The following is a 27,540-nucleotide window of genomic DNA, read 5'->3' as shown; positions in this document are numbered from 1 at the left end:
CATTTACCGATTATTTAGTCATCGCCGATATGTCGTACCGATCCGACACACTGTAAGATTCTTTACAAACACCGACATTCCGTCCGGAATAACTGATAGTCTGTAAAGCGCATCACGCAATAAAATGATGATAATTGATGAATTTCGTCAAAATCCAGTAAATTTAAATGGGGAAAATATCGACCTCTGCTAATTAATAAAGGGTGATTTGTTAAGAGCTTGATAACTTTTTAAAAAAAAAAACGCATAAAATTTGCAAAATCTCATCGGTTCTTTATTTGAAACGTTAGATGGGTCCATGACATTTACTTTTTGAAGATAATTTCATTTAAATGTTGACCGCGGCTGCGTCTTAGGTGGTCCATTCGGAAAGTCCAATTTTGGGCAACTTTTTCGAGCATTTCGGCCGGAATAGCCCGAATTTCTTCGGAAATGTTGTCTTCCAAAGCTGGAATAGTTGCTGGCTTATTTCTGTAGACTTTAGACTTGACGTAGCCCCACAAAAAATAGTCTAAAGGCGTCAAATCGCATGATCTTGGTGGCCAACTTACCGGTCCATTTCTTGAGATGAATTGTTCTCCGAAGTTTTCCCTCAAAATGGCCATAGAATCGCGAGCTGTGTGGCATGTAGCGCCATCTTGTTGAAACCACATGTCAACCAAGTTCAGTTCTTCCATTTTTGGCAACAAAAAGTTTGTTAGCATCGAACGATAGCGATCGCCATTCACCGTAACGTTGCGTCCAACAGCATCCTTGAAAAAATACGGTCCAATGATTCCACCAGCGTACAAACCACACCGAATAGTGCATTTTTCGGGATGCATGGGCAGTTTTTGAACGGCTTCTGGTTGCTCTTCACTCCAAATGCGGCAATTTTGCTTATTTACGTAGCCATTCAACCAGAAATGAGCCTCATCGCTGAACAAAATTTGTCGATAAAAAAGCGGATTTTCTGCCACTGATTTTGGTAATAAAATTCAATGATTTGCAAGCGTTGCTCGTTAGTAAGTCTATTCATGATGAAATGTCAAAGCATACTGAGCATCTTTCTCTTTGACACCATGTCTGAAATCCCACGTGATCTGTCAAATACTAATGCATGAAAATCCTAACCTCAAAAGAATCACCCTTTATATTCAAAATTTTGAAAAAATAGCAGTTTGATTCAAATGTTCATCTATAGAAAGGAAACAAACTATTTTTTTTAACATAAATTTCTCTTTAATTCATGATCTTCATATACAATAAAAAGGAACTTTACAACTATTCCTACAATGCTTATAATTAAAAACTAGAAATTAGTTGTTTACATTTTGTTAAATAGTTCTATTGGTAATACGAAATACATTGTATTTCTCAATATATTCTTTTGGCTGTTGTAATTAAATGTCACTACTTTTCGAAACGAAGGACATTATGTGCAGAAATCTTCGTCGCTTCTATTATCTGCGGAATTTTTGAAAATTTCTTCAAGTTGGGTAATTAATCCGATTGCACGATAGTTTTCGCGCAGCATAGCATATTCTTCCAAAGGTTTAAGCAAACGTAGAGCGTCTTTAGCATTTCTAATTTGTCGTGGTAACTCCATTTCTTCGTCCCCTGCAGTGTCAATGTGGGTTGTGTTAGATTTTTTTAAAAGTGGACTTTTAATGGCATTCAATGCCTGGGATGAATGGCTAATAACTGTAGGTGTTGGGATTTTCTGTTTTTCATTTTTTCCAGTCATGCTTTCACAAGTGGGTGATATCGTTGAAGTGATAACGCTTTTCATGTTCTCAGTTTCCATGTCGTTTTCTATTTTAATGGCTATACTTTCATTTACGGGCTGAGATTGAATTTGGCAGTTTTCCTGTTGATGCTGTCGCCTTAATTCGTTTTGCAGAACAGGGTCATTATTTATAGACTCTATTTTACGAATTTTTAATGGTGGGTGCTTTTCTTGCTCATCATTTGTTTGCAATTTGATTTCATTTATAATAGGTTTAACATCCTTTTCCTCTTCTTCATCATCCAAATATATAATATGATTATGTTGAAACTTGATTTTTGTGTCTGGTGGCCATCCGGGAAATTTGGGTATAGAATGCTTTGGAGTTGTAGGATCTTTCTGTTTCAGGGTTATTGTACATTGCTTGCTTTTATTATCCATTCTACTGCAATAACTAAGTATATCTTTAAGGTCCAGAGACAACAACGGACGTTTACCACTGTTTACATTGTTATCCTGGGATGCTGAACTATTATGGCGTTCTCGAAATTCTCTTATCCATGTCAGCGTTGGAAAGAAATCTTGTACTTTTAATATCTCATTGAATTCGTGGGCCACACTCTGCAGTGCTTCATCATCTAATTTCATTGATTTATGATGGAATTTTGCCCTATGCAGATACTCGTTTAAAGCTTTCTGTAAAAAGTTTAATTTGCGCACACGTCTTATTTCATATTCAGCAGTTTTGGCATCTAAACTATCATACTTTTGCCTAAGATCTTTCATATGCATAGAATTGCTATTACAATTTGTTCGATTTTTGGAACAATATGCCACTATTTCTTTCAAATCCAGAGAAGAAGGTGGGACATGTGTGACAGTTATTTGCTTATTGGCTATTGATATATTGTAAGTGGCTTTGAAGAGATTCATCCATTTTTTGTTTGGTACAAAGTCATCTAATTTTACATAGTCTTGAAATTCCATTGCTTTCATTTTAATTAGTTCTTCGGTAATGGGCGACTTCATATGATAATGTACCCTTTGGATGTATTCGTACACACATTCGCTAAGAAATTTAATTTTTCTTTGCTTCAGATCCATTTGTATTTCATCGATGCGATTGAATTCTTTTTGAGTTTTTGTTGCTTCATAGAATTCCATGATAGCATCACGATTTGTGACGATATTTTTGATTTGTTCCCAGCTACAATTGAACATTCGAGCAACTTTTGTATACATGGGTCGCTGGTTGTAGGCTTTAATAGCTGCAACACGTTCTTCTAAAGTTAGGATATTACGAACTCGTTGAGGGCTAGGTGACAAAACGGTGTTATCGACGTCTAACAAAGCATCATAGTAATCGGGTTCCTGCAAAGAAATTTAATATGAAATCGTTAATGAATTTTCAACAGACTTGGTCAACCCCTTAATTTTTTATAAAAACCATATATTGACTATAATAATAGAAATGAAGGACAAAACAATTGTGCATTCCGTATTATTATTTTGCTAAAAAAGTTAGTTGATTGCAATACTACAGTATAATTGAGCAACCCTGCAGCGGAAACTGTTTTCTACATCAATAGGTATTCGGTAGAATGAACGATAACAAATTCAGCAGAATAGTATATATTGTTACGAATTTGATATAAGTTTATTTAAATTAGTTTCCGTTAATTTAAAATTTAAAATTGTAACGATAAAATTTCGCTATCACTTGTTGGAATCATCTATTCATTTTCTAGTATTTTCCTGAATTTCTTTTATGTTCTTTTGTTTGCTTACCGAAATGTTAGTTCTTACTCTCTCATAGAATAACAACCCCTTTGCTTTGTTATTTTGCTTTCTCATTTCATCTCATTGTCTATTGTCATTGTTGTTGTAGTAATGCGAGCATATATCTATGTGAGTGTGTATGTGTTTGGCAGCCACCAGACGAATTACTTAATGGTCGTAGATCCTTCTAGCATTGTCTAAGAATGTTCTGGCGTTGCCAGAATATTGTAGTGCTACCAGAATGTTCTCGTATTGCCAAACCGTCATATATAAAAGCGCTCGCATGCTGCTTGCGAGTCAGTCTTAATTAAAGCGTCAAACGAATAACTTCAGTGTGAACGAATTGTAAAGTGTGAAGTCATAGTAAATAAATTGTAGATTGTCGTTATTTAAAAGAACTGTGTTTTAATTGTCGGGTAATTAAAAACGCCTAAATATAAAAACGTAACAATTGGTGTCAGAAGTGGGATAACGGAAAAAAATCTACAATGAAGTTTAATGAGCTTCGTGTGGAAGACTTAAAAAAGGAATTGAGCAAACTGGAGCTACCGACAACAGGCAATAAGGCCCAGCTTCAAAAGCGTCTACTGGAAGAGTTTGAACGGCGTAATATGGACATTGCGACGCATGAGTTTGATTATAAGGAAGACATTGATGAATCAATACTCGTCAATACAAGCAGTGTAGAAACTCCATCTGTGGCTTCGAGTGTTGTGGATTACACATCAATGCTCAATGTTTTGAGCAAAATGATGGAAGCAAATTCTAGAAAAATGGAAGAAAAATTCGACGAAAATTCTAGAAAAATGGAAGAAAATTCTAGAAAATTGCAGAAAGAAAATGCCCTACAAATGGAAGCAAGTTCAAGAAAATTGGAAGAAAAATTCGACGAAAATTCTAGAATTCTCAATGAAAAACTACAACAAATTTCTGAAGGCATGGAAAAACGTGTGGACCATATAGAAAATCAAATTGTGGAATTGGATAAGAAAGTTCTTTCTGTGGATGAGAAAATTATGGTTCATGATGAGAAGTTTCTGCACATCGAGAAAAAAATGTCAGAGCTGGAAATTAAAGGTGGTCCAGTGCGCGTCATTGAGGGCTCAAAAATCAAAACTCCTGTTTTCGATTGCTCAACGTCATTTGATGTCTTCAAATTCCAATTCGAAATGGTTGCTTCTAGAAATTTGTGGAATGACGATGATAAAGCAATTGAACTTCTATTGGCATTAAAGGGCAATGCTGCTGATGTGATACAAAGCATTCCCGCTGCTTCTAGAAATAACTATAATGAAGTAATAGCGGCGCTTCAACGCAAGTATGGTGGAGAGCACAAGCAAGACATCTTTAGAATGGAATTAAGAGGTAGAGTCCAGAAATCAAACGAGACTCTACAAGACTTTGCAACAGAAGTTGAGCGGTTGGTGCTACTGACATACCCAGGAGAGAGTCACCCACTTGTGGACCGCATCAAAATTGAGACCTTTGTGAATGGCATTCGAGACCCTGAGATAAAATGTGCAACATATGCCGCACAAAAAGCAACATTCACAGAAACAGTAACATTTGCACTTGTACAAGAGACTGCGAGATTGCTGGCACGGCCTCAAATTCACAAAGTACGCAGAGTAGAGACCGAGTGTGAAGAATCGAAATCGGTCATTGAATTGGTAAAAGAGGCTCTAAAGCAGATAATGCAAGAAATGAAGCAGCAAGCAAATAAATCTAGAATGAAATGCTATAACAGTGATAAGGCTGGACATCTTTCCCGGGAATGTAAAGCGTGGCGTAAAACGTCGGGGTCAATCTCGCCATCTCCATTAAACAATAATCAGAAGAAGGCGACCACAAAGCCAAGCGACTCAAATTCAAATTTTGCGGATAATAGAAAAGGTGGCAAACAAGTTATTGATCAAGCCTTGACACGACGGCATTGCAATGTAGAAAGCAGACGCTACTCGAAGGCTGAACCAAAGGAGACAGTTGTAAATGTCAGGCAGTTACACATCGAATCTGGCACAGACTGGTCAACAGAGCAACATAAAGATCCCATTCTGAGAAAAATTATTTCGGCAAAACAAGAAAATAAGAAACCCAGCAAGAAAGACATCGCAGCCGAAAGTCCACTTATGAAAGCATACTGGGCTCAATGGGATAGTTTAGTTCTAGTCAATGGATCCCTGCAACGTAAATGGGAAAGCGAAGATGGCAAGAGCAGCCGAAATTTGATCATCGTTCCAGATTCCAAAATAAGAGATGTTTTGGCGGAGTTCCATAATGGTCCCAGTGGAGGTCATCTGGGAATAACCAAAACCGCCGAGAAAGTGAAGCAACGATTCTACTGGGTTGGATGCCAGAAATCAATTGCTGAATGGGTAGCCAATTGCGAGAAGTGCATGAAGGCGAAAGGTCCAACAAGGAAAAGTCGAGGTCCTATGCAAGAATATAGACCAGGAGCCCCGTTTGAAAGAATAGCAATGGACGTGGCAGGCCCTTTCCCAGTAAGTGATTCTGGAAACCGTTATGTCCTTGTGGTCATGGATTACTTCAGCAAATGGCCGGAGGTGTATGCAATTCCAAACCAAGAAGCAAAAACGATTGTGGATGTTGTCAACAAAAACTGGATATGTCGCTACGGTGTGCCGTCCGAGATTCACTCAGACCAGGGAAGAAATTTTGAATCGGCCATATTCAAAGAGATGTGTGAATCCCTTGGTATCAAGAAAACGAGGACTACACCATTACATCCGCAATCCGATGGCATGGTAGAAAGGTTTAATCGCACTCTGGAGGAACATCTTCGAAAAGTAGTGGACAACGGCCAGAGGGACTGGGACGAGCATATACCAAAGTTTTTGCTGTCGTATAGATCTGCCATTCATGATTCCACCTCTCGAACACCTGCCAATGTTCTATTCGGAACTGAGTTGAAGTTGCCTGGTGATCTGATATTCGGTGCTAAACCTAATGAGCTCGCCATGGAAGAAAACAGAAACGACATCCCAAACACTTTCGGTGAAGTTCACGAATCAGTGCGCAACAAAATAAAAATGGTCAGCAACAGAATGAAGGCGAGATACGATCGTGCTGTAAATACTGAGGGCTTCCAAGAAGAAGAATTGGTTCTGCTATTTAACCCGCAACGAAAGAAAGGATTGTGTCCTAAACTGCAAACACAGTGGGAAGGCCCATACAAGGTCATCAAGAAGATCAATGATGTTGTATACCGGATTCAGAAGGACGACAGCCCTAGATCAAAGATGAAAGTTGTACATCTGGAACGATTGGCTCCTTACGGAACAGGTTCTGTGCCTGTTCGGGACGAACAGGCTTAAGCGGGAGGCAGTGTTACGAATTTGATATAAGTTTATTTAAATTAGTTTCCGTTAATTTAAAATTTAAAATTGTAACGATAAAATTTCGCTATCACTTGTTGGAATCATCTATTCATTTTCTAGTATTTTCCTGAATTTCTTTTATGTTCTTTTGTTTGCTTACCGAAATGTTAGTTCTTACTCTCTCATAGAATAACAACCCCTTTGCTTTGTTATTTTGCTTTCTCATTTCATCTCATTGTCTATTGTCATTGTTGTTGTAGTAATGCGAGCATATATCTATGTGAGTGTGTATGTGTTTGGCAGCCACCAGACGAATTACTTAATGGTCGTAGATCCTTCTAGCATTGTCTAAGAATGTTCTGGCGTTGCCAGAATATTGTAGTGCTACCAGAATGTTCTCGTAGTGCCAAACCGTCATATATAAAAGCGCTCGCATGCTGCTTGCGAGTCAGTCTTAATTAAAGCGTCAAACGAATAACTTCAGTGTGAACGAATTGTAAAGTGTGAAGTCATAGTAAATAAATTGTAGATTGTCGTTATTTAAAAGAACTGTGTTTTAATTGTCGGGTAATTAAAAACGCCTAAATATAAAAACGTAACAATATATTAAAATAAACCATCCAAGTCTCTTGCTAGAAAAAGGAAAATTGATCGAGAACGCAACAGTGAAAAAAAATAATTCTCAACATTCTTTAAATAAACCAATTTAATAGATTCTTACTTTCTTTTAAAATATAAGACTCGTATTTACTCGTCATGGTTTGGCCCTAACCTTGTCCAACTGAGGGGTTTAAATACCCCCTACCGAGGAAAATATGTCCACGCCAGACGTAGATATGCACCCTTATTCCTGAAGTCGCCCTCGCTCTCGCCGTCGCTTTTTGTCGTCTGTCGCTTTTAAGTCGTCTCGTCATTCATTTGGTATTCCTGTGAAGTGGCGACGGCGAGACGACGATTACAATTTGTACCAATTACAATACTCGGTAATAAAAGGTCGATATCACTAGAAAACAATCAGCTGATGTGCAAAAATGAATTTTATTTTTTCGGTTTAAAATATTTTTATTTCTGACGCAATTCTGTGTCGGCAAATCAAGAAAAAATATTTAATTTGACGCGGGAAAAAATGTGGATATATATTCAAGGACAGTAAAAGCTTCCAAAACTATAAAAATGGCGACGACGCTGAGATCAATGGCACAAGGATCATCGTGAAAGAAAACAATCAGCTGATGTGCAAAACTGAATTTTAATCATTTGCTTTTAAAAATAATAAATGATAAATTTGACTCGGGAAATGATTTACATTATCAAGTTTGGTGCTAAATAAAATACATTGGCCTTGAAGGGTTTACTTTAATTGTGCAGTTTTCTTTTCTATGATGTGAATGTGATGACCATAATTACTATATATACAGATCAATTTGGTATAAATAGCGCATTTTTATATCAATAGATTTGTGATCGTAGTCAGCTCAGAACATGAGTTCCTCAAAGAGTGGAAGCTGGAATAAATACTTGAACAGTATAGATTTTTTTTTTTAATAATAGTTACAGCTTTTCTATCATTTGTTACAATTTTTCTCTAAAGTTCAAAGGCATTAAACTACAAACCATTTGTTCCAATCGGTTTTAAATCGTTGGAGTCAGTCTAGCTCATCTAATGGCTGATCTCTAGTTTCTTTTATTCCCATTTTTTGTAATTGTTGAAGATTAGTCACTTTACCTCTTACCAATTTCCATTTATTAAATTTATTTTTCAATTATTCGATTAATAAAGTCTAAAAAGCTTCTTCAAAAATTAATCACTAAACTCGTCGCTGGTAAATTTAACGGCGACAAAAAGCGACACCAGGAATACCGATTTTCGTCGATAGCATAATATATCGACGAACGGAATACCAATTAGTGGCGACAGATGAAAAGCGACGGCGAGGGCGACTTCAGGAATAAGGGTGATGAATTAATAATTCAACAATACCGCGATGAAAAGGGATCATTGTCCGTAATCCATATAATGAAACTATACAAGATTGTTAGCAATGATAAAACTACTATCAACAAACTTGCAAAGGACGAACATTTAATTAAGGAATACAACACCCATATTGCACTAGAGCTTTGTGAAATCAAGGGCGTAGTGGAAATTCCTGCCGATGCCTGAGCATGGACCATCGCCCATTACCATGGTCAACAGATTCACCAGACTGGATGACGATAAAACTAGTTAGAGAACTGATGCTGACATTATAATGATATGGTTCAAGGGCATCACATTTAGATCACGTAATATACCCAACTAAACCATTCATTGAACCTGTGAATCAATGTAAATAGTGCTGGCGATATGGCCATACGTACAGATTTTGTCGTCGTAATAAACAGCACTGCCCTCATTGTGGATCCCCACTTGAAGTGAATAATGAGCAGATACCAGTATGCGTTAAATGTGGAAATTTCACGATACAAGGGCGAAAAAGAATAGACTGTACAAAAGACCCGAGAGGAGACCTATACATTTTTACATCGTATTATTGATAAGAAATTTAACTCAACACCAATTTCACTCTTAAGGTAAGTACTGTGTTCGCTTTTCGCGTTGAAATTTTCGCGGTTACTTTATTAAAACAGTTCAATATGAAGCAGATAAATTAACTCAATTGATGTGCAATTTCTTGTTCCTCTGTATTTCGGCAAGACTTTACAGGAATATGTCTGTTTTCATTTATAATTTTGATTATTTCAGGAAAAGTAATCGCGAAAATAAAGTGATTTTCAACTCGAAAACCATACAAAACCATACGAACATAGTACACACCTTTAATGAGGAATATTTTCCCGAAATTTCATATAAAATCCCAAAACTGACAGTCAAGAAAACGTAATGACGCCTAGAAGGGCGATCAATACGGAAAGCCTTCAAATAATATTGGTGAGGAACCGAATGGTGATATACCACTCATAATACCAAAATGGCTCGGAGATGGAAATATTTGGCCGAGGATGGGGAATATATCGCTAGTAATATTACGCTAAACGCTGTAGATAAATTTGAACTACTCCAACGATAGAGATGACGTACCGCTGAAATCTATAGACCAGAATCCCGAATTAGAAATTTCAGAGACTGAAAATCAACATGATATGGAACTATTTGGCTCGGAGATGGATCAGGCCCCTAAAACCTTCGGCGACTATATTTTGGTGTGGTAAGACCCATAAAAGAATATTTGGCGCCATTGATCTAGCATTACCCAACACATGAAATGATAAAACTACTACGCATACAATATAGTATATTGACGGAAATGATCGGTACAATACAATGATCTCAAGTCCTACAACCAAAGAGCTGCGATACAAGCTTCGCAGTCGATATTGAATTCAAGCATTCATGAGCGACATCTCTTCTCATTGCCATCTACGGTGAACAGAACATAAGGTTTTCACGGCAGAAAATTAACCCGCAACATATCGAGAATGGTCTGCAGACTCCGATTTTCCGACATCAGAACAAAATATCTGTTGAAAGTAAATATACTTGACTCGGAGCAATGCGATTGTGGTGCCACACAGCGACCACTTGAAGATCCTTGCACTACTCGGAATTACAAGTTACAAAATCTTCGAAATACTCAAAGGGGACGACGACAGAATTTATAGACTACTTTCTATCAAAATAACAACATATTAATTTTAACCTAAATCAACCTGTTCGACAAGTTTCATGACCAAACAAGAAAAACTACAACAACATTAATAATCAGCAACATAGACTTATGGCGATTTCGATTGGAATAAAAAGGTGCAACATTCTTCAAATTGATTTCGAATATGGAGAACCCTGTTACAAATTTTAGGACCTATATCTCCCAGAATATAATGAATTAACAATAACTTTGGTATGACACTATCATTTGGGCGAAAATACAATGAGAGAAAATACAATGTGTTGTGTAATACGTCTTACAGACTATAAGTTTTTTCGGACGGAAAAATAAAATAATCAATCGATACGACAATGCGTTGATCGGTAAATGTGTTATCGATCTCATAAACATGCAGCAGTATCGATTATGCCTTCGGACTTAACTTATAATGTGGCCAATATATGGGATAAGTTCGACACGACCACTGTCGTCCGGATAAACTTTTAGTCTGCAAGGGGCATATCACTAATCGTCCACAATGTCTCTTCAGAGAGTAGTAGAAAATACAAGAGAACGAAATTGTGAAGCGAAACTGCGTCAGTAGTAGTTTTTGTCGGCGTTTTCCTCAAATATCAAACCGTTCACACCGAGTTGAGATATTTTAGTTTGACGGTTGCCATGCAAACTCGAAATTCCCATTTACTCTAAATTCAAATATACGCACGGTTTGTTCAAATAAAGGGTGATTCTTTTGAGGTTAGGATTTTCATGCATTAGTATTTGACAGATCACGTGGGATTTCAGACATGGTGTCAAAGATAAAGATGCTCTGTATGCTTTGACATTTCATCATGAATAGACTTACTAACGAGCAACGCTTGCAAATCATTGAATTTTATTACCAAAATCAGTGGCAGAAAATCCGCTTTTTTATCGACAAATTTTGTTCAGCGATGAGGCTCATTTCTGGTTGAATGGCTACGTAAATAAGCAAAATTGCCGCATTTGGAGTGAAGAGCAACCAGAAGCCGTTCAAGAACTGCCCATGCATCCCGAAAAATGCACTGTTTGGTGTGGTTTGTACGCTGGTGGAATCATTGGACCGTATTTTTTCAAAGATGCTGTTGGACGCAACGTTACGGTGAATGGCGATCGCTATCGTTCGATGCTAACAAACTTTTTGTTGCCAAAAATGGAAGAACTGAACTTGGTTGACATGTGGTTTCAACAAGATGGCGCTACATGCCACACAGCTCGCGATTCTATGGCCATTTTGAGGGAAAACTTCGGAGAACAATTCATCTCAAGAAATGGACCGGTAAGTTGGCCACCAAGATCATGCGATTTGACGCCTTTAGACTATTTTTTGTGGGGCTACGTCAAGTCTAAAGTCTACAGAAATAAGCCAGCAACTATTCCAGCTTTGGAAGACAACATTTCCGAAGAAATTCGGGCTATTCCGGCCGAAATGCTCGAAAAAGTTGCCCAAAATTGGACTTTCCGAATGGACCACCTAAGACGCAGCCGCGGTCAACATTTAAATGAAATTATCTTCAAAAAGTAAATGTCATGGACCAATCTAACGTTTCAAATAAAGAACCGATGAGATTTTGCAAATTTTATGCGTTTTTTTTTTTTTAAAGTTATCAAGCTCTTAACAAATCACCCTTTATATACCGCGATCGCAAAATAAAAAAATGTTTAAGCTATTTTCACATCCCTATGTTCTTCAAAGCCTTTGTTTGTTTTTTTTTCTATGAATTTGACATATATTTTGAAAAGAGTATGTTCAATCAGAGCATATTCCAAATTAGGGGCGTTTACATTATAAAATCGACGTGCTTTGGAGGAAAACTTGATTTTTATGTATGGGGAAACGACTCGTTTTAAAGTGCTTATAAAGGGAAAACATTTGAAACCCCAAAACGTACTTGGTGAGGACGTCGTATTAACGAAAATATGATTTATAACATACTTCATTTTTATAAAATGTATTCGTTCTATTAATTTTTTTGCAGACAATTTGAAATTATAACTGCCGATGCTTCTATAACCAATTTATCAAAGCAGCGCTTCGACCGCAAAGTCGGTAATATCAAAACGCTGCGGTCATTGTGCGACATCTATACGGCTGACATTTGTTTTCTTTGCAGAAGAGTAAATTTCTTCCCCTTGTATTTCCTACGTTTCTCGCCGTAAAATTATACATTTTTAATGCATACATTATTCAAAGTGTAACAAACATTTATGACACTTTAATACATTTAATCATAGACCAAGAAATGTATAGACATCTCACGTCCATTCACAGCGCTCTAATTTGTCTACTCGCCGAGAGATGAAACTTTTTCGTCAGCAAATGATTTTCAATGTTCTTCTGAAAAACACCAAATTTTTAAAAGAGTTTAAAAATGCTGTATATCTACACCTCTTTTATACAGCAAATTGACTAGTACGGTAATTCTCGTTTTCCATAAAGAAATTGAGTCACTTGACTGCAAATAAGCAAAATCATTGTGAATGGACGTCTATACATTTCTTGGCGTACGATTTAATTTCTTATTGATTAACAAATTAATCACAATAAAAAGCTATTGTGAATCGATGACTCAATTTATTTTTGGAGAATGGGAATTGCCGTACAACGCATTTAATTAGCATTAAAAAAGGTATACATGCGTTTTTATCGAAAGAAGAAAAGAAAGAAAACAAATTAATGATAGATTAAAAAACATTCATTTGCAGAAGAAAAGGTACCATCTACAGCGCAGACAAACTACAGCACTGTGAATGGACTTGAGACGTACTATATAGGTACATTTCTTGGCCTATGGTTAAATTGTTCAAAAACCTCAAATAAACAAGAATTGAAATTGAAATTTGGAGTTGGAAAATATTTTAAATATCATTCGCAATAATGTTTTTAAGTAAAAAATCTATTTTTTCTTTTCTTTTTATGTTACCTCCACCGCTGGTAGAGAAAAATGCCAAATTGTAAACAATACTTGCTAGAACAACTCTGTTTTTGATTTCCTCATGCCGTTTGGCAACTACAAATTTTTGGCGCAAAAGTGATGCTTTGCTTGGCCATTTTAACCATTCGCTAGACATCTCGTACATTGTGTCATCCTACAGCTTTTGATCTTTGTTTAGTATTCCATTTGGTTTGTGAAATTGTCAGAATCTCATTGTATAGAACATTTCGGAGTTATGGTCAACACCATGAAGTCAAAGAAGCTCTTCGTTGTGAAACGTGATGGGCGAAAAGAAGAGGTACATTTCGACAAGATTACTTCACGCATACAAAAGTTATGCTATGGCCTTAACATGGACTTTGTCGATCCCGTGGCCATAACTTTGAGAGTCATCAATGGTTTGTATTGTGGTGTTACCACACAACAATTGGATAACTTAGCTGCTGAAACAGCTGCTACTTTGACTACAAATCATGCTGATTATGCTTTGTTGGCTGCCCGCATAGCTGTCTCCAACTTGCACAAAGAAACAAAAAAAGTTTTCTCGGAAGTTATAAGCGATTTGCATAACTTTGTGAGTGAGGAAACTGGTCAAAAGGCACCCATGATTTCCGAATTCCATTACAATGTGGTCATGAAAAATTCGGAACGTCTTAATTCAGCTATTGTATATGACCGGGATTTTGGTTATAATTATTTTGGTTTTAAGACCCTGGAACGATCGTATCTATTGAAAATGAATGGAAAAATTGCGGAAAGGCCTCAACATATGTTGATGCGTGTGGCTGTTGGCATACATGGTGAAGACATTGATTCGGCCATTGAGACATACAATTTGTTGTCGGAACGTTACTTCACACATGCCTCACCCACATTGTTTGCCGCGGCCACAAATCGACCACAATTGTCATCTTGTTTCCTCTTGACCATGGTTGCGGATTCGATTGAGGGCATTTTTAAATCGGTTGAACAATGCGCCATGATTTCCAAATCTGCCGGAGGCATTGGTATTAATGTCCACTGTATTCGTGCAAAGGGTACTTCCATAGCCGGCACAAATGGCACTTCTAATGGTTTGGTACCCATGCTTAGGGTGTTTAATAATGTGGCTCGCTATGTTGACCAAGGTGGCGGCAAGCGTCCAGGAGCTTTTGCCATTTATTTGGAACCTTGGCACTCTGACATATTCGAGTTTTTGGATCTGAAAAAGAACACTGGAAAAGAGGAACACCGTGCCAGGGATCTTTTCTATGCCCTTTGGATTCCCGATTTGTTTATGAAACGTGTTGAGGAGAATGGCGACTGGTCTTTGATGTGTCCGCATAAATGCCCTGGTCTACAAGACGTTTGGGGTGAAGAATTTGAAAAACTCTATGAAAAATATGAAAAGGAAGGAAAAGCAAACAGAACCATCAAGGCGCAGGCGCTTTGGTTTGCTATAATTGAAGCACAAGTTGAAACTGGCACGCCATACATGCTCTATAAGGATTCCTGCAATCGTAAAAGTAATCAACAAAACGTTGGAACAATCAAATGCAGTAATTTGTGCACAGAAATAGTCGAATATTCGGCTCCTGATGAGATCGCTGTATGCAATTTGGCCTCCATCTGTCTCAACATGTTTGTCACACCGGAAAGAACGTTTGATTTTAAGAAATTGAAAAATGTAGCTAAAGTTATAACACGGAATCTCAACAAAATTATAGATATCAATTATTATCCTCTGCCAGAAGCTAGAAAATCCAATTTCAGACACCGCCCTATTGGCATTGGCGTCCAAGGTTTTGCCGATTCTCTCATTCTTATGCGTTTCCCCTACGAAAGTGAGCAAGCGTTCAAGCTGAATCAACAAATTTTTGAAACTATATACTACGGAGCCTTGGAAGCAAGTTGTGAATTGGCCGAAAAGGATGGTCCATATGAAACCTATCCAGGAAGTCCCGTAAGTAAAGGCATACTTCAGTACGATATGTGGAATAAAGTTCCGACTGATCTTTGGGATTGGGCAGCTCTAAAGGAAAAAATAGCCAAACATGGTGTTCGCAACTCATTACTCTTGGCACCTATGCCCACGGCATCAACTGCCCAAATTATGGGTAACAATGAAGCTTTCGAACCATATACTTCCAACATTTATACACGTCGTGTGTTGTCTGGCGAATTTAATGTTGTTAATCATCATTTGTTGAAAGATCTAACAGAGCTCGATTTATGGGATGAAGAAATGAAAAATAAAATCATTTCCAGTCGTGGTTCCATACAAAATATCGAGGAAATTCCAAAAGAAATACGTGAACTCTATAAAACTGTATGGGAAATTTCTGTCAAGACCACAATCAAAATGGCAGCTGATCGTGGTGCCTTTATTGACCAAAGTCAATCCTTTAATATTCATGTGGCAGAACCCAACTATGGTAAATTGACCTCAATACATTTTTATTCATGGAAAGCGGGCCTGAAGACGGGCATGTATTATTTGAGAACAAAACCAGCAGCTAATGCTATTCAATTCACCGTTGACCGCAGTCGTATTGCTAATCCAGTTGAGGCAACAAATGGCGAAACAAAACAAAATGGTTCTGCATCTCCGAAAGAAGAAGCGATGGCTGAGCGTGAGAAAAGAATGGCTGAGATGGTATGTTCATTGGAAAATAAAGATGCCTGCATGTCCTGCGGATCGTAACATGAGTACATCTACGTTTTTCTAATCTATAATATTTATATTGGTATTATTTTAACTTTATATTGTATGCATATTAATGAACAATTTATAAATAAAGAATTGTTTTGATACATCATATACTATAAAAATTTATGTATCGACTAAAATGTTTGCCACAATACTTTTGTATTTGTTTCACCAAACTAATATCCGTGGTTTTATAGACCTAATCATATAAGGTGAAACGTAAAGGCAAATGAACTGTGACGTAGCCCGGACACAAGATGAAGTGAGCTTATTTTATTTTTTTATTCAAAAAAAATTCTATAACACAAAATCAACAAGGCGTATAAAAATATATCATAACACAAATCCTGAGTAGTCAAATATCTTGTAAAGTCTTCCACAAATTCTCATTTCGAAGTTTAAATTTGTGGATCTCTCGAGATTTAAGAATTTAACTGCGTTAAGTTCGGCACTATGTTCGGTTTTCGAGTTGAAAATCACTTTATTTTTGGCGATTAGAAAAAATACTAAAACAATCAAAATTATAAATGAAACCCAATATATTTCTGTTAAATCTTAATCAAAACTAGATGAAAATTGAATTAAATCATTGAATCGCCCTTTAAAGTGAGTACTATGCTCAGGGTTTTCACCAAAACACTCCCACCTACAAAAACCTTAGAGAAAACTTCAAGTCTAATTTTAGGTATTCCTTCGATAAACTGCTAATAAATTGTTTTGCATATGGGCATAAATTAAATAGGCAATGAAGACATTTACAATTTAATCAAGTCTTATCAAATTATGGATGGAAAAGATCTAATGTATTGATTGTGAAACATTTAATATTTCTAAATTAATTTATTAAAATAAGTAACCGTGAAAATAAGCTGATTTTCAATTTGAAAACTGAACATAGAACTTACCTTTATCGTAAAAATAATTATACAATAAAATAAACAGTAATTTTCCGATGCATTATATAATATATAAATACTTGAAAAGTTGACTACTTGCAAGGGAAGATGAGATGATACAATTTTGTTGATTGATTTTTGAAGATATTGATTAGTATTTTGATAATTCTCAAGCATTTCAGATGCTTTGATAGCTTCAACACATCTTCCTATAAACTTCGTTCATATTCCATATATCATCCTGATTTTCAATATTGAAGTTGAAGTTAAGAATTATATGTTAAAAAATAGCAATGAGTAGGGAGCATTTCGGAAATTCTACAAAACAATAAATAACCCACCAATTTTGGTTGAATTCTACCTACTTTGGGAACAGCGCTGAAGGCACAGCACGAAGAACTACGGAATTACTGATGGTCAAGAGGGCCATGGGAATCATGACCGGCACATAGATTCGAATAAGAGCATCTGAAGATCATGTATGCAGGGCGTGTTGTGTAGAAAAGTGTCTTTGTCCACGAAATAATACATATATCTTAAATTTACACATTTGTTTTTTTATGTATCTTTACTAAATCATATTTACTAAATCTGCTTTGACTTAGACATTAATCTTGTAATACATTTTTTATTTGGCCTTATTGGCTTTGAATTATGAAATAAATGAAAATTGAAATTGGCATTGAAGTTGAATTCATACATGGGCGAAGATGTTATTCAGAATCTGGCCTAGAAAACAGGAATTTCAGTATTTTACTGATAATTTTAACATTTCATTCCTAGCTCGTTTGGTGACATTTTTTTTTATACTTTCATCAGATCTAAATAATATAAATAAAAAAAAATAAAATATCCATCAATACATATTTGCTTCAATTTTGAAGAATTTTTACCGTGCTTCAAAAAAGAAAATTATTTTTCCCGAGTAAAAATACTATTTATATCCGTATTTACTAATATTTTTGATCATTGAAACTAGTTTAGATACAGATGGAAATGTTTTTTTAATATCTCTTGAAATCATGGACTCCATTCACTTTTGCCCTATATAACGAGTGGGTCAAAATATGTGATGCAAGCTGTTTTCAACGCTTCCAGGCTTTCCAAAAACGACCCAAGTGAAAATGACCATCTTATTAGCATTGGCGATTTGGAAAACCACCCCAAATTCTGGTCATTTCGCCGTAATCCCTATCATTTCGGAAATTGCTTTGCACGAGTGCAATATCGTTTACCATTTTGAAATTGTAAGGTCTTTTCTTATGACCCGTTTTTATCAATTTTTTTTATTCATTCAGAGCCTGTAATTTTAACTTAGAATTACATGCTCTGAATCAATTTCTAATCTTTTTGGCCAATATACAGAATTTTATTGTTTGAATTGAAAACAACAAATGCAATATACAGAATTTTATTGTTTGAATTGAAAACAACAATAACAAATGCAAAAGAAAATAAAAAAGAAATGCAGTTTGTAGATATAATTTTTTGTTACAAGTCCTCAAAGTACACAGAAAAAAAAATTCATTTTTCCAATTAAAATTTTAATTGAGTGTTAAAAAATATTCAATTGAAAATTTAATTGAATCAACAATTTTTTTAATTGAAACAAAAATCAATCACAAAAATTAATAGTATCAATTAATTTTTTAATTGGACCAATTAATTTTTTAATTGACCTTCTATTGATACTATCATTTCTGTGATTGAAGACATTTCAATTAAAAATTAATTGGATCAATTAATTTCGTGATTGAATCAGAAAAAAGTTTTTTTGTGTGTACCACCAAGATGGACAAAAACAAAAAAATTGAAATGTTCACCTGTTTTACAAACTTTTGCAAAAATAACGTCACATTTTCAAAATTAGCAAAATTTAATTTTTTGAAATATATTTAAAAAAACGAGTCAACATTAAAAAAAGTAGGTAAACTTTTCCCATAGCTAAGGGACCCAATTTTTATAGGCTGATCAGTAAGGTTCCGGTCAACCTAGAGTCTCAAAATGTGACAAAATTTCAATTAGTGATCTATAGCCGTTCCCAAATAACGGACATTTTGCTATTTGTGTTATCTCAACCTTTTAACATATGCAATCAGATATTTTTGACCCTTTTGTATGGGAGGCACGTGAAGGAGTGGTTCTATCGGAACTAAACTTTTCATGTGTCTTAGTTTTCACCATCTACAAACTGTGCTCCGCTAGCTGAACCATTTTCGGTTGGGTTTGGTCTAGTGGTAGCCTATTATTTTAAGACTCACATAGACATTTACAATTTAATCAAGTCTTATCAAATTATGGATGGAAAAGATCTAATGTATTGATTGTGAAACATTTAATATTTCTAAATTAATTTATTAAAATAAGTAACAGTGAAAATAAGCTGGTTTTCAATTTGAAAACTGAACATAGTACTTACCTTTATCGTAAAAATAATTATACAATAAAATAAGCAGTAATTTTCCGATGCATTATATAATATATAAATACTTGAAAAGTTGACTACTTGCAAGGGAAGATGAGATGATACAATTTTGTTGATTGATTTTTGAAGATATTGATTAGTATTTTGATAATTCTCAAGCATTTCAGATGCTTTGATAGCTTCAACACATCTTCCTATAAACTTCGTTCATATTCCATATATCATCCCGATTTTCAATATTGAAGTTGAAGTTAAGAATTATATGTTAAAAAGTAGCAATGAGTAGGGAGCATTTCGGAAATTCTACAAAACAATAAATAACCCACCCATTTTGGTTGAATTCTACCTACTTTGGGAACAGCGCTGAAGGCACAGCACGAAGAACTACGGAATTACTGATGGTCAAGAGGGCCGTGGAAATCATGACCGGTATATAGATTCGAATAAGAGCATCTGAAGATCATGTATGTAGGGCGTGTTGTGCAGAAAAGTGTCTTTGTCCACGAAATAATACATAAAGGGTGATTCTTTTGAGGTTAGGATTTTCATGCATTAGTATTTGACAGATCACGTGGGATTTCAGACATGGTGTCAAAGAGAAAGATGCTCAGTATGCTTTGACATTTCATCATGAATAGTCTTACTAACGAGCCACAACGTCGAATTTTCAGTGAATGGGCCCTAGAAAAGTTGGCAGAAAATCCGCTTTTTTATCGACAAATTTTGTTCAGCGATGAGGCTCATTTCTGGTTGAATGGCTACGTAAATAAGCAAAATTGCCGCATTTGGAGTGAAGAGCAACCAGAAGCCGTTCAAGAACTGCCCATGCATCCCGAAAAATGCACTGTTTGGTGTGGTTTGTACGCTGGTGGAATCATTGGACCGTATTTTTTCAAAGATGCTGTTGGACGCAACGTTACGGTGAATGGCGATCGCTATCGTTCGATGCTAACAAACTTTTTGTTGCCAAAAATGGAAGAACTGAACTTGGTTGACATGTGGTTTCAACAAGATGGCGCTACATGCCACACAGCTCGCGATTCTATGGCCATTTTGAGGGAAAACTTCGGAGAACAATTCATCTCAAGAAATGGACCGGTAAGTTGGCCACCAAGATCATGCGATTTGACGCCTTTAGACTATTTTTTGTGGGGCTACGTCAAGTCTAAAGTCTACAGAAATAAGCCAGCAACTATTCCAGCTTTGGAAGACAACATTTCCGAAGAAATTCGGGCTATTCCGGCCGAAATGCTCGAAAAAGTTGCCCAAAATTGGACTTTCCGAATGGACCACCTAAGACGCAGCCGCGGTCAACATTTAAATGAAATTATCTTCAAAAAGTAAATGTCATGGACCAATCTAACGTTTCAAATAAAGAACCGATGAGATTTTGCAAATTTTATGCGTTTTTTTTTTTTAAAAAGTTATCAAGCTCTTAACAAATCACCCTTTATATCTTAAATTTACACATTTGTTTTTTTATGTATCTTTACTAAATCATATTTACTAAATCTGCCTTGACTTAGACATTAATCTTGTAATACATTTTTTATTTGGCCTTATTGGCTTTGAATTATGAAATAAATGAAAATTGAAATTGGAATTGAAGTTGAATTCATACATGGACGAAGATGTTATTCAGAATCTGGCCTAGAAAACAGGAATTTCAGTATTTTACTGATAATTTTAACAATTCATTCCTAGCTCGTTTGGTGACATTTTTTATACTTCCATCAGATCTAAATAATATAAATAAAAAAATAAAATATCCATCAATATATATTTATTTCAATTTTGAAGAATTTTTACCGTGCTTCAAAAAAGAAAATTTTTTTTTTCTGGTAAAAAATTCTTTTATGTCCGTATTTACTATTATTTTTGATCATTGCAACTAGTTTAGATACAGATGGAAACGTTTTTCTAATATCTCTTGAAATCATGGGCTCCATTCACTTTTGCCCTATATAACGAGTGGGTCAAAATGTGTGATGCAAGCTGTTTTCAACGCTTCCAGGCTTTCTAAAAACGACCCAAATGAAAATGACCATCTTATTAGCATTGGCGATTTGGACAACCACCCCAAATTCTGGTCACTTCGCCGTAATCCCTATCATTTCGGAAATTGCTTTGCACGAGTGCAAGATCGTTTACCATTTTGAAATTGTAAGGTCTTTTCTTATGACCCGTTTTTATCAATTTTTTTTTTATTCATTAAGAGCATGTAATTTTAACTTAGAATTACATGCTCTGAATCAATTTCTAATCTTTTTGGCCAATATACAGAATTTTATTGTTTGAATTGAAAACAACAATAACAACAAATGCAATATACAGAATTTTATTGTTTGAATTGAAAACAACAATAACAAATGCAAAAGAAAATAAAAAAGAAATGCAGTTCGGAGATATAATTTTTTGTTACAAGTCCTCAAAGTACACAGAAAAAAAATTCACGAAAATTTTTCCAATTAAAATTTTAATTGAGTGTTAAAAAATATTCAATTAAAAATTTAATTGAATCAACAATTTTTTTAATTGAAACAAAAATCAATCACAAAAATTAATAGTATCAATTAATTTTTTAATTGGACCAATTAATTTTTTAATTGACCTTCAATTAATTTTTTAATTGATACTATCATTTCTGTGATTGAAGACATTTCAATTAAAAATTAATTGGATCAATTAATTTCGTGATTGAATCAGAAAAAAGTTTTTTTGTGTGTACCACCAAGATGGACAAAAACAAAAAAATTGAAATGTTCACCTGTTTTACAAACTTTTGCAAAAATAACGTCACATTTTCAAAATTAGCAAAATTTAATTTTTTGAAATATATTTAAAAAAACGAGTCAACATTAAAAAAAGTAGGTAAACTTTTCCCATAGCTAAGGGACCCAATTTTTATAGGCTGATCAGTAAGGTTCCGGTCAACCTAGAGTCTCAAAATGTGACAAAATTTCAATTAGTGATCTATAGCCGTTCCCAAATAACGGACATTTTGCTATTTGTGTTATCTCAACCTTTTAACATATGCAATCAGATATTTTTGACCCTTTTGTATGGGAGGCACGTGAAGGAGTGGTTCTATCGGAACTAAACTTTTCATGTGTCTTAGTTTTCACCATCTACAAACTGTGCTCCGCTAGCTGAACCATTTTCGGTTGGGTTTGGTCTAGTGGTAGCCTATTATTTTAAGACTCACATAGACTACCCTGACCATTGAGTAGCAGTGTTTAGCTTAAAGACATGTGGCCTTCTTTTTATAAACCGAAGGGCGTTTCACATAACGGCTAAACCACTAAGAGAAGCTTTGAAATAATGCACCAGAAATGCAGAGAAGGGATAATCCAAAGCTGAAAAACTTTTTGGTGTTCGGTCGAAACTTGGATTGAATCCATGACCTTTTGTACGCAAGGTGGGTATAATCACGCTTGCATCATGGTGACTTTTATAGCTTGTTGTTGTTTTTGCTAGACAATCACCATGCGACAAGCAAAGGTACCAGTAACATTGCAACAATTTATGGCACAAAATACAAATATGTTGTTCACTTTGAGTTAAAGTTTTCACCAATATCCGCAACTGCTTTTGGTCGGGTGTAAACAATAAAATGAGCTACTGACAAATAAAAACGTCATGTAACAATCATTTCAAATCAGTGTGCATTTTGTAGTTCTTTGAGTCGACTACTCTGTATTATTTTTATTTATTTACTTGGGAACCCTTTGTGCAATGCTCTGTATCGTGACATTTGAGTATACCCGAACTTATTCATAAAGTTTAAATAAACCTGAAACACGCTGCGGCGGGCCCATTCCATTGACATAAACATATAAACTGACAGATATTGACAAAAGACGGAATACCAATTATAGCATTAGACCGGGCATGATTCCGATTAACAGCAAATCACATTAAACTATTTGAAAGTGTGACATTAACCCACATTTCATGGTATGCAAATTAAAATAGTAAAAACGATGTTTTTCTTTATGAAAAAATAAAATTCGATTTATTAAAAATTTATAAGATTTGGTTAAGATACTACGTCGGTATACTATACCCGTAGACAAATTTGCAGTTTTTTTAATCCCAAGAATCAATGACCCGCAATTTTGAACTAATTACTACACCCCCACGAAAAGAATACATAGCTTCATTTACTAAAATATTGACAAGTGGTGTGCTTATCTCCCACTACATTGCCCAGTTGTTTGATAGTTAATTTTGAAATTGTTTTTTTTTAAGTCTTTTATAAACAAATACTGTTATTTATATAAGTTGATTTGAAACAAACATAGGAAAAAAACAACTCACCTGAGCCATATTAGATGAACGAACGGACTGACTAAATTGCTATTGAATAAGCGCGGCAATAGGTTTGTTCGCGTACTTTTCCAGTAAAAAATATCCAGTAAAAACCAGCAAGAGAGTAAAAACCGTTTTTACTCTCTTTGCTTTGTTTTTGCTCTCTTGCCACAAAAAGTACGCGAATGCCATCCAGTAAAAACTTGCAAATAAAACAGATCAGGTGATTGTATTATATGTTTCAAATACGTAAACCAAGAAAAATGAATAAAAGAAAATTGGACGTAATTTGCTCACCGGGAACATACAAAAGAATTTCTTTCGGTAAGTATGATACAAGAAATAAATAAATTCAAGAAAATGTAACTTTCGGACATTTTACAGATGAGGAATACCAGCAAAATGTGGTGGACGAAATTGCTGGTGATAGTTTTGAGGAAGTAGTTTTCACCCAGAGTGAAGATGACTTTCTTTACCCCCACCAAGAGTTCCACGTTGAAAATGAAGTCATCACTTGCACCAACGACGATGAAGGAACCGGGAAGTCCGTGTGGATTGAGCCAGCAGTAAAATTTTTGATATCCAAAGTGAAAGAATTACGGCCAAAAGTGGGAAAATCGGCCAGCCTAAAAAATAAAAAACAAATGTGGATAAAGATTTCAGAAGAATTGTGTTCACTTGGATACAATTTCAATTCTCAACAAGTGGAAACCAAGTATTTCAGTTTGGAACGGAAATACAAACGCACACAACTTTACAACTCTAAGACTGGTCGGAATAGGCAGACGTGCCCTTATCAAAGGTAAATTAAAAAATGCATGCACATGTTTGTTAAGAATCTAATACCATTATGTCCTTTCGTTTTGCAGCGAATTGGACGATCTTTTGCAGGAAAAAAAGTCTATAAATCCAGATTTTGTACTCGACAGTGAAGCGGAAGTGTCTTCGGCGGATTTAAAACTCATAGAAGGCCCAAATATAACTGAAACAGGTACAAAAATTTCGTTTGGAATTTTAAGGGTACGCCTTACACGGAAAAAATCGTCCTATTTCGAAAATAATTCGGTTAATGACGTTTTGTTATTATTTATTCTAATACCTCATTCACATTACAATTTCAAAATCCACTTTTACTAGATTCAACTGTCATTTGCCTTATAAAAAGTAGATTTCAAATCTGAAATGTAGATTTTGAGTGTAATGTGATCCTATAACAAATTTCAATGTCGATACATATTCTTTGAATGCGTCATCATTCTATTGTAATATTTATTGGTAGTAAAACGATACCGTCCAGGACTAATTTGTTTCTCAATTTAGATGTAGATTTATAGATCACAATGCCAGCAAGCCCGTAGCAATACGGACTTGAGTCTTGGGTCCACTTAACCAGGTTTTTCATGTTATAATATTTTTTATATTTTTCGAAGATCCATGTAGTTCATCATCAAGAAAACGGAAAACAGCCCTTCAACAATTCATAGACATGTCTGAAGAACATGCAAAAAAAAGAGAAGAGAGTGATGCAATTCTACAACAAACATTAGAACAAAGTATGAAACAAAGAGAAGAACGTGCCGAACGAAAAGAAGCTCTGGAGAAGAAGAAAGTGGATTTGCTTGAAACCCTAGTGAACATATTGAAAAAATAATTTGTTTATCAATACTTCCAAGATATTTAATTTATCAATTTCTAACTTACAGTTTAGTTAACCAAAATGAACATTTGGTATTTTCACCATATTTCTAAAATTTAAAATACAACATGAAAATTACAAAATATGTTTTATTTAGTGAAATGAAATAGTTTTAAAATAATTTTCAGTGTAAATGAATTTTTTTATTTTTTTCTATTTCGTCTTTGTAATAGAAATATTCACAAAAAATAATTAACAGTGCAAACAATGTTTCTTTCTATAAAAATAAATAGTATTACTCTATGTGAAATAAATACAGTAATCCCTCGTTTTATTGAAATTTATAGTGAATTTTTAGTAATTTGAGGTCCCTGAATCCAAATCTGCATTTATTTTTTTCTATCAGCTCGATTTTTCGAGATATACCGTTATGGCCAAAATTAAGGCACTTTCGCTACATAAATTGGAATAACTTGAAAACAGTTCAACATATTAAATTAAAAAATCAGAAAATCGCTAACAATGTTCTCTTTTAGCCGTCTTTCCTTGAACGATATCTCCAAAACTACTTGAAAAATTGAAAAACAATGTAAAGACGGCTAAAAGAGAATATTGCTAGGGATTTTCTGATTTTTTTAATTTAATATGTTGAACTGTTTTCAAGTTATTCCAATTTATATAGCGGAAGTGTCTTAATTTTGAACATAACGGTATATCTCGAAAAATCGAGCTGATAGAAAAAAAAAACAAATGCAGATTTGGATTCAGAGTTCTTAAAAACAATATTCATATAAGGTAGATAAAACAAAAAATTTAACGACGTAAATCGAAACAACGTAAATCGAGGGATTGCTGTATTCTCTAGTCGATATGATTACCTACTATATTTTTAAATGTAGAACTATAATTAAAAGTTAAATAAATTAAAATTAATTCTTTGTAGTAAGTACATCTTGTATTGATTTTGATATTGCGTTTCGCACGTCATCTCCACGCGAAATGTTGTCGTTATCTGGATAATCATCCATAAAATCTTCTTCCTCTTCCTGGAATGCAGTTGGCTCAAAATGCATACCATCTTCGTTAGCAATGTTATGAAGAACACAGCAGGCTCTTATAAAATGGCAAAGTTTTCTCATTCCTCGCAATTTGCAGTAGTATAACTGCCGGAATCGTTGCTTTAGTATTCCAAATGAGTGTTCAATTTTAATTCTACCAGTACTCAGTTTCATATTGAACTCTTTTTGAGCCTTTCTAAGATGCCCGTTGTCCTTGTAAGGTGTAATGATGTATTTATTGCAAGGATATGCTGAATCACCTAGTAAATAATAATCTGAAAATAAAGAATTAAGGAAAGTCTAAACTTGTAGACATGTCCAACCTCCACAATATGACGGTAACTTGTTATATATTGGTGAATTCTTCAGAACCCAACTATCGTGGCATGATCCAGGATATCCGACAAATACATTTATGAAATTATTGCGTTCATCACATATTCCCTGTAAGCAAACTGTTACGTTCCCTTTTCTATCAATATATTCATCTTTTCCAGATTTTGGTGGGTCAATGACTACATGGGTACCATCAATACAACCTGTAATTGGAAACATTGGATTAATAATTTAAAAACAAAACTGTACAAAGTTCTACCTATAGCTTTTGGTATCATACATTTCTCTGCAAAGTATTTAGATGATTCCTCCTTCTTTTCATCTGACGGCCATCGTATAATTTCTGGACTCAAACTGCTAAAAAACAAAGACACCCTATTTATTATAGCGCTTATTGTTGAAAGGGACATATTGAATCGATCAGACAGATCTCGAAAACTGCAAGATTCATGACCAGCAAACCATAAAAAACATAAAACTTGAACATTTGCTGGAATTCGTTTATCGGAACGAAGCATTTCATAGTGGGGCCATTTGGAAAAGAGATTTGTCAGCGATTCATAAATTTCTCGTGAAACTCGAAAGTGGGAACGAAATTCGACGTTATTATATTTTGGAACTGTTTCTTCTATATATGATTTGATCGAATTTCTCCTATTTTTTTCTTGGAATATAGCCATGCCTTTATGGAAGATGTTGCTTTCCCTTCTTAACATGTGTATAATAATTTCATTCTCCT

General features: G+C 35.0%; 3 protein-coding genes across 3 annotated transcripts; 2 read left to right on the top strand and 1 right to left on the bottom strand.

Moving 5' to 3' along the window:
- Nucleotides 1-1,198: 1,198 nt before the first annotated feature.
- LOC142232838 (uncharacterized) lies at nt 1,199-23,840 on the bottom strand. Its single transcript, XM_075303526.1, has 2 exons — nt 23,781-23,840; nt 1,199-3,079 (listed from the first exon to the last, which is right to left on the bottom strand). Exons 1-2 carry the CDS (start codon nt 23,787-23,789, stop codon nt 1,415-1,417), a joined length of 1,674 nt encoding a protein of 557 aa, XP_075159641.1. The 5' UTR covers nt 23,790-23,840; the 3' UTR covers nt 1,199-1,414.
- On the top strand, nt 13,534-16,261 carry RnrL (Ribonucleoside diphosphate reductase large subunit). Its single transcript, XM_075304276.1, has one exon. The coding sequence runs from the start codon at nt 13,686-13,688 to the stop codon at nt 16,131-16,133; it is 2,448 nt and encodes an 815-aa protein (XP_075160391.1). The 5' UTR covers nt 13,534-13,685; the 3' UTR covers nt 16,134-16,261.
- A 23-nt stretch (nt 23,841-23,863) lies between the features above and the next one.
- Nucleotides 23,864-26,353, top strand: LOC142232839 (uncharacterized). The gene is made up of 4 exons (XM_075303528.1): nt 23,864-24,095; nt 24,156-24,573; nt 24,641-24,762; nt 25,202-26,353. Exons 1-4 carry the CDS (start codon nt 24,008-24,010, stop codon nt 25,420-25,422), a joined length of 849 nt encoding a protein of 282 aa, XP_075159643.1. The 5' UTR covers nt 23,864-24,007; the 3' UTR covers nt 25,423-26,353.
- The last annotated feature ends 1,187 nt before the right edge of the window (nt 26,354-27,540 follow it).

Source organism: Haematobia irritans, chromosome 4 (assembly GCF_050003625.1).
Source record: "Haematobia irritans isolate KBUSLIRL chromosome 4, ASM5000362v1, whole genome shotgun sequence".
NCBI classification, from domain to species: Eukaryota; Metazoa; Arthropoda; class Insecta; order Diptera; family Muscidae; genus Haematobia; species Haematobia irritans.
This window is presented reverse-complemented; position numbering and strand designations above follow the sequence as displayed.

What these genes read in the sequence shown, in the direction of transcription:
- LOC142232839 (XM_075303528.1), top strand. Translation starts at nt 24,008, where the DNA reads ATGTTTCAAATACGTAAACCAAGAAAAATGAATAAAAGAAAATTGGAC. An exon ending in ATACAAAAGAATTTCTTTCG is followed by an intron (nt 24,096 to 24,155) that starts GTAAGTATGATA and finishes GACATTTTACAG; the next exon opens with ATGAGGAATACCAGCAAAAT. An exon ending in CAGACGTGCCCTTATCAAAG is followed by an intron (nt 24,574 to 24,640) that starts GTAAATTAAAAA and finishes TTCGTTTTGCAG; the next exon opens with CGAATTGGACGATCTTTTGC.
- RnrL (XM_075304276.1), top strand. Translation starts at nt 13,686, where the DNA reads ATGGTCAACACCATGAAGTCAAAGAAGCTCTTCGTTGTGAAACGTGAT.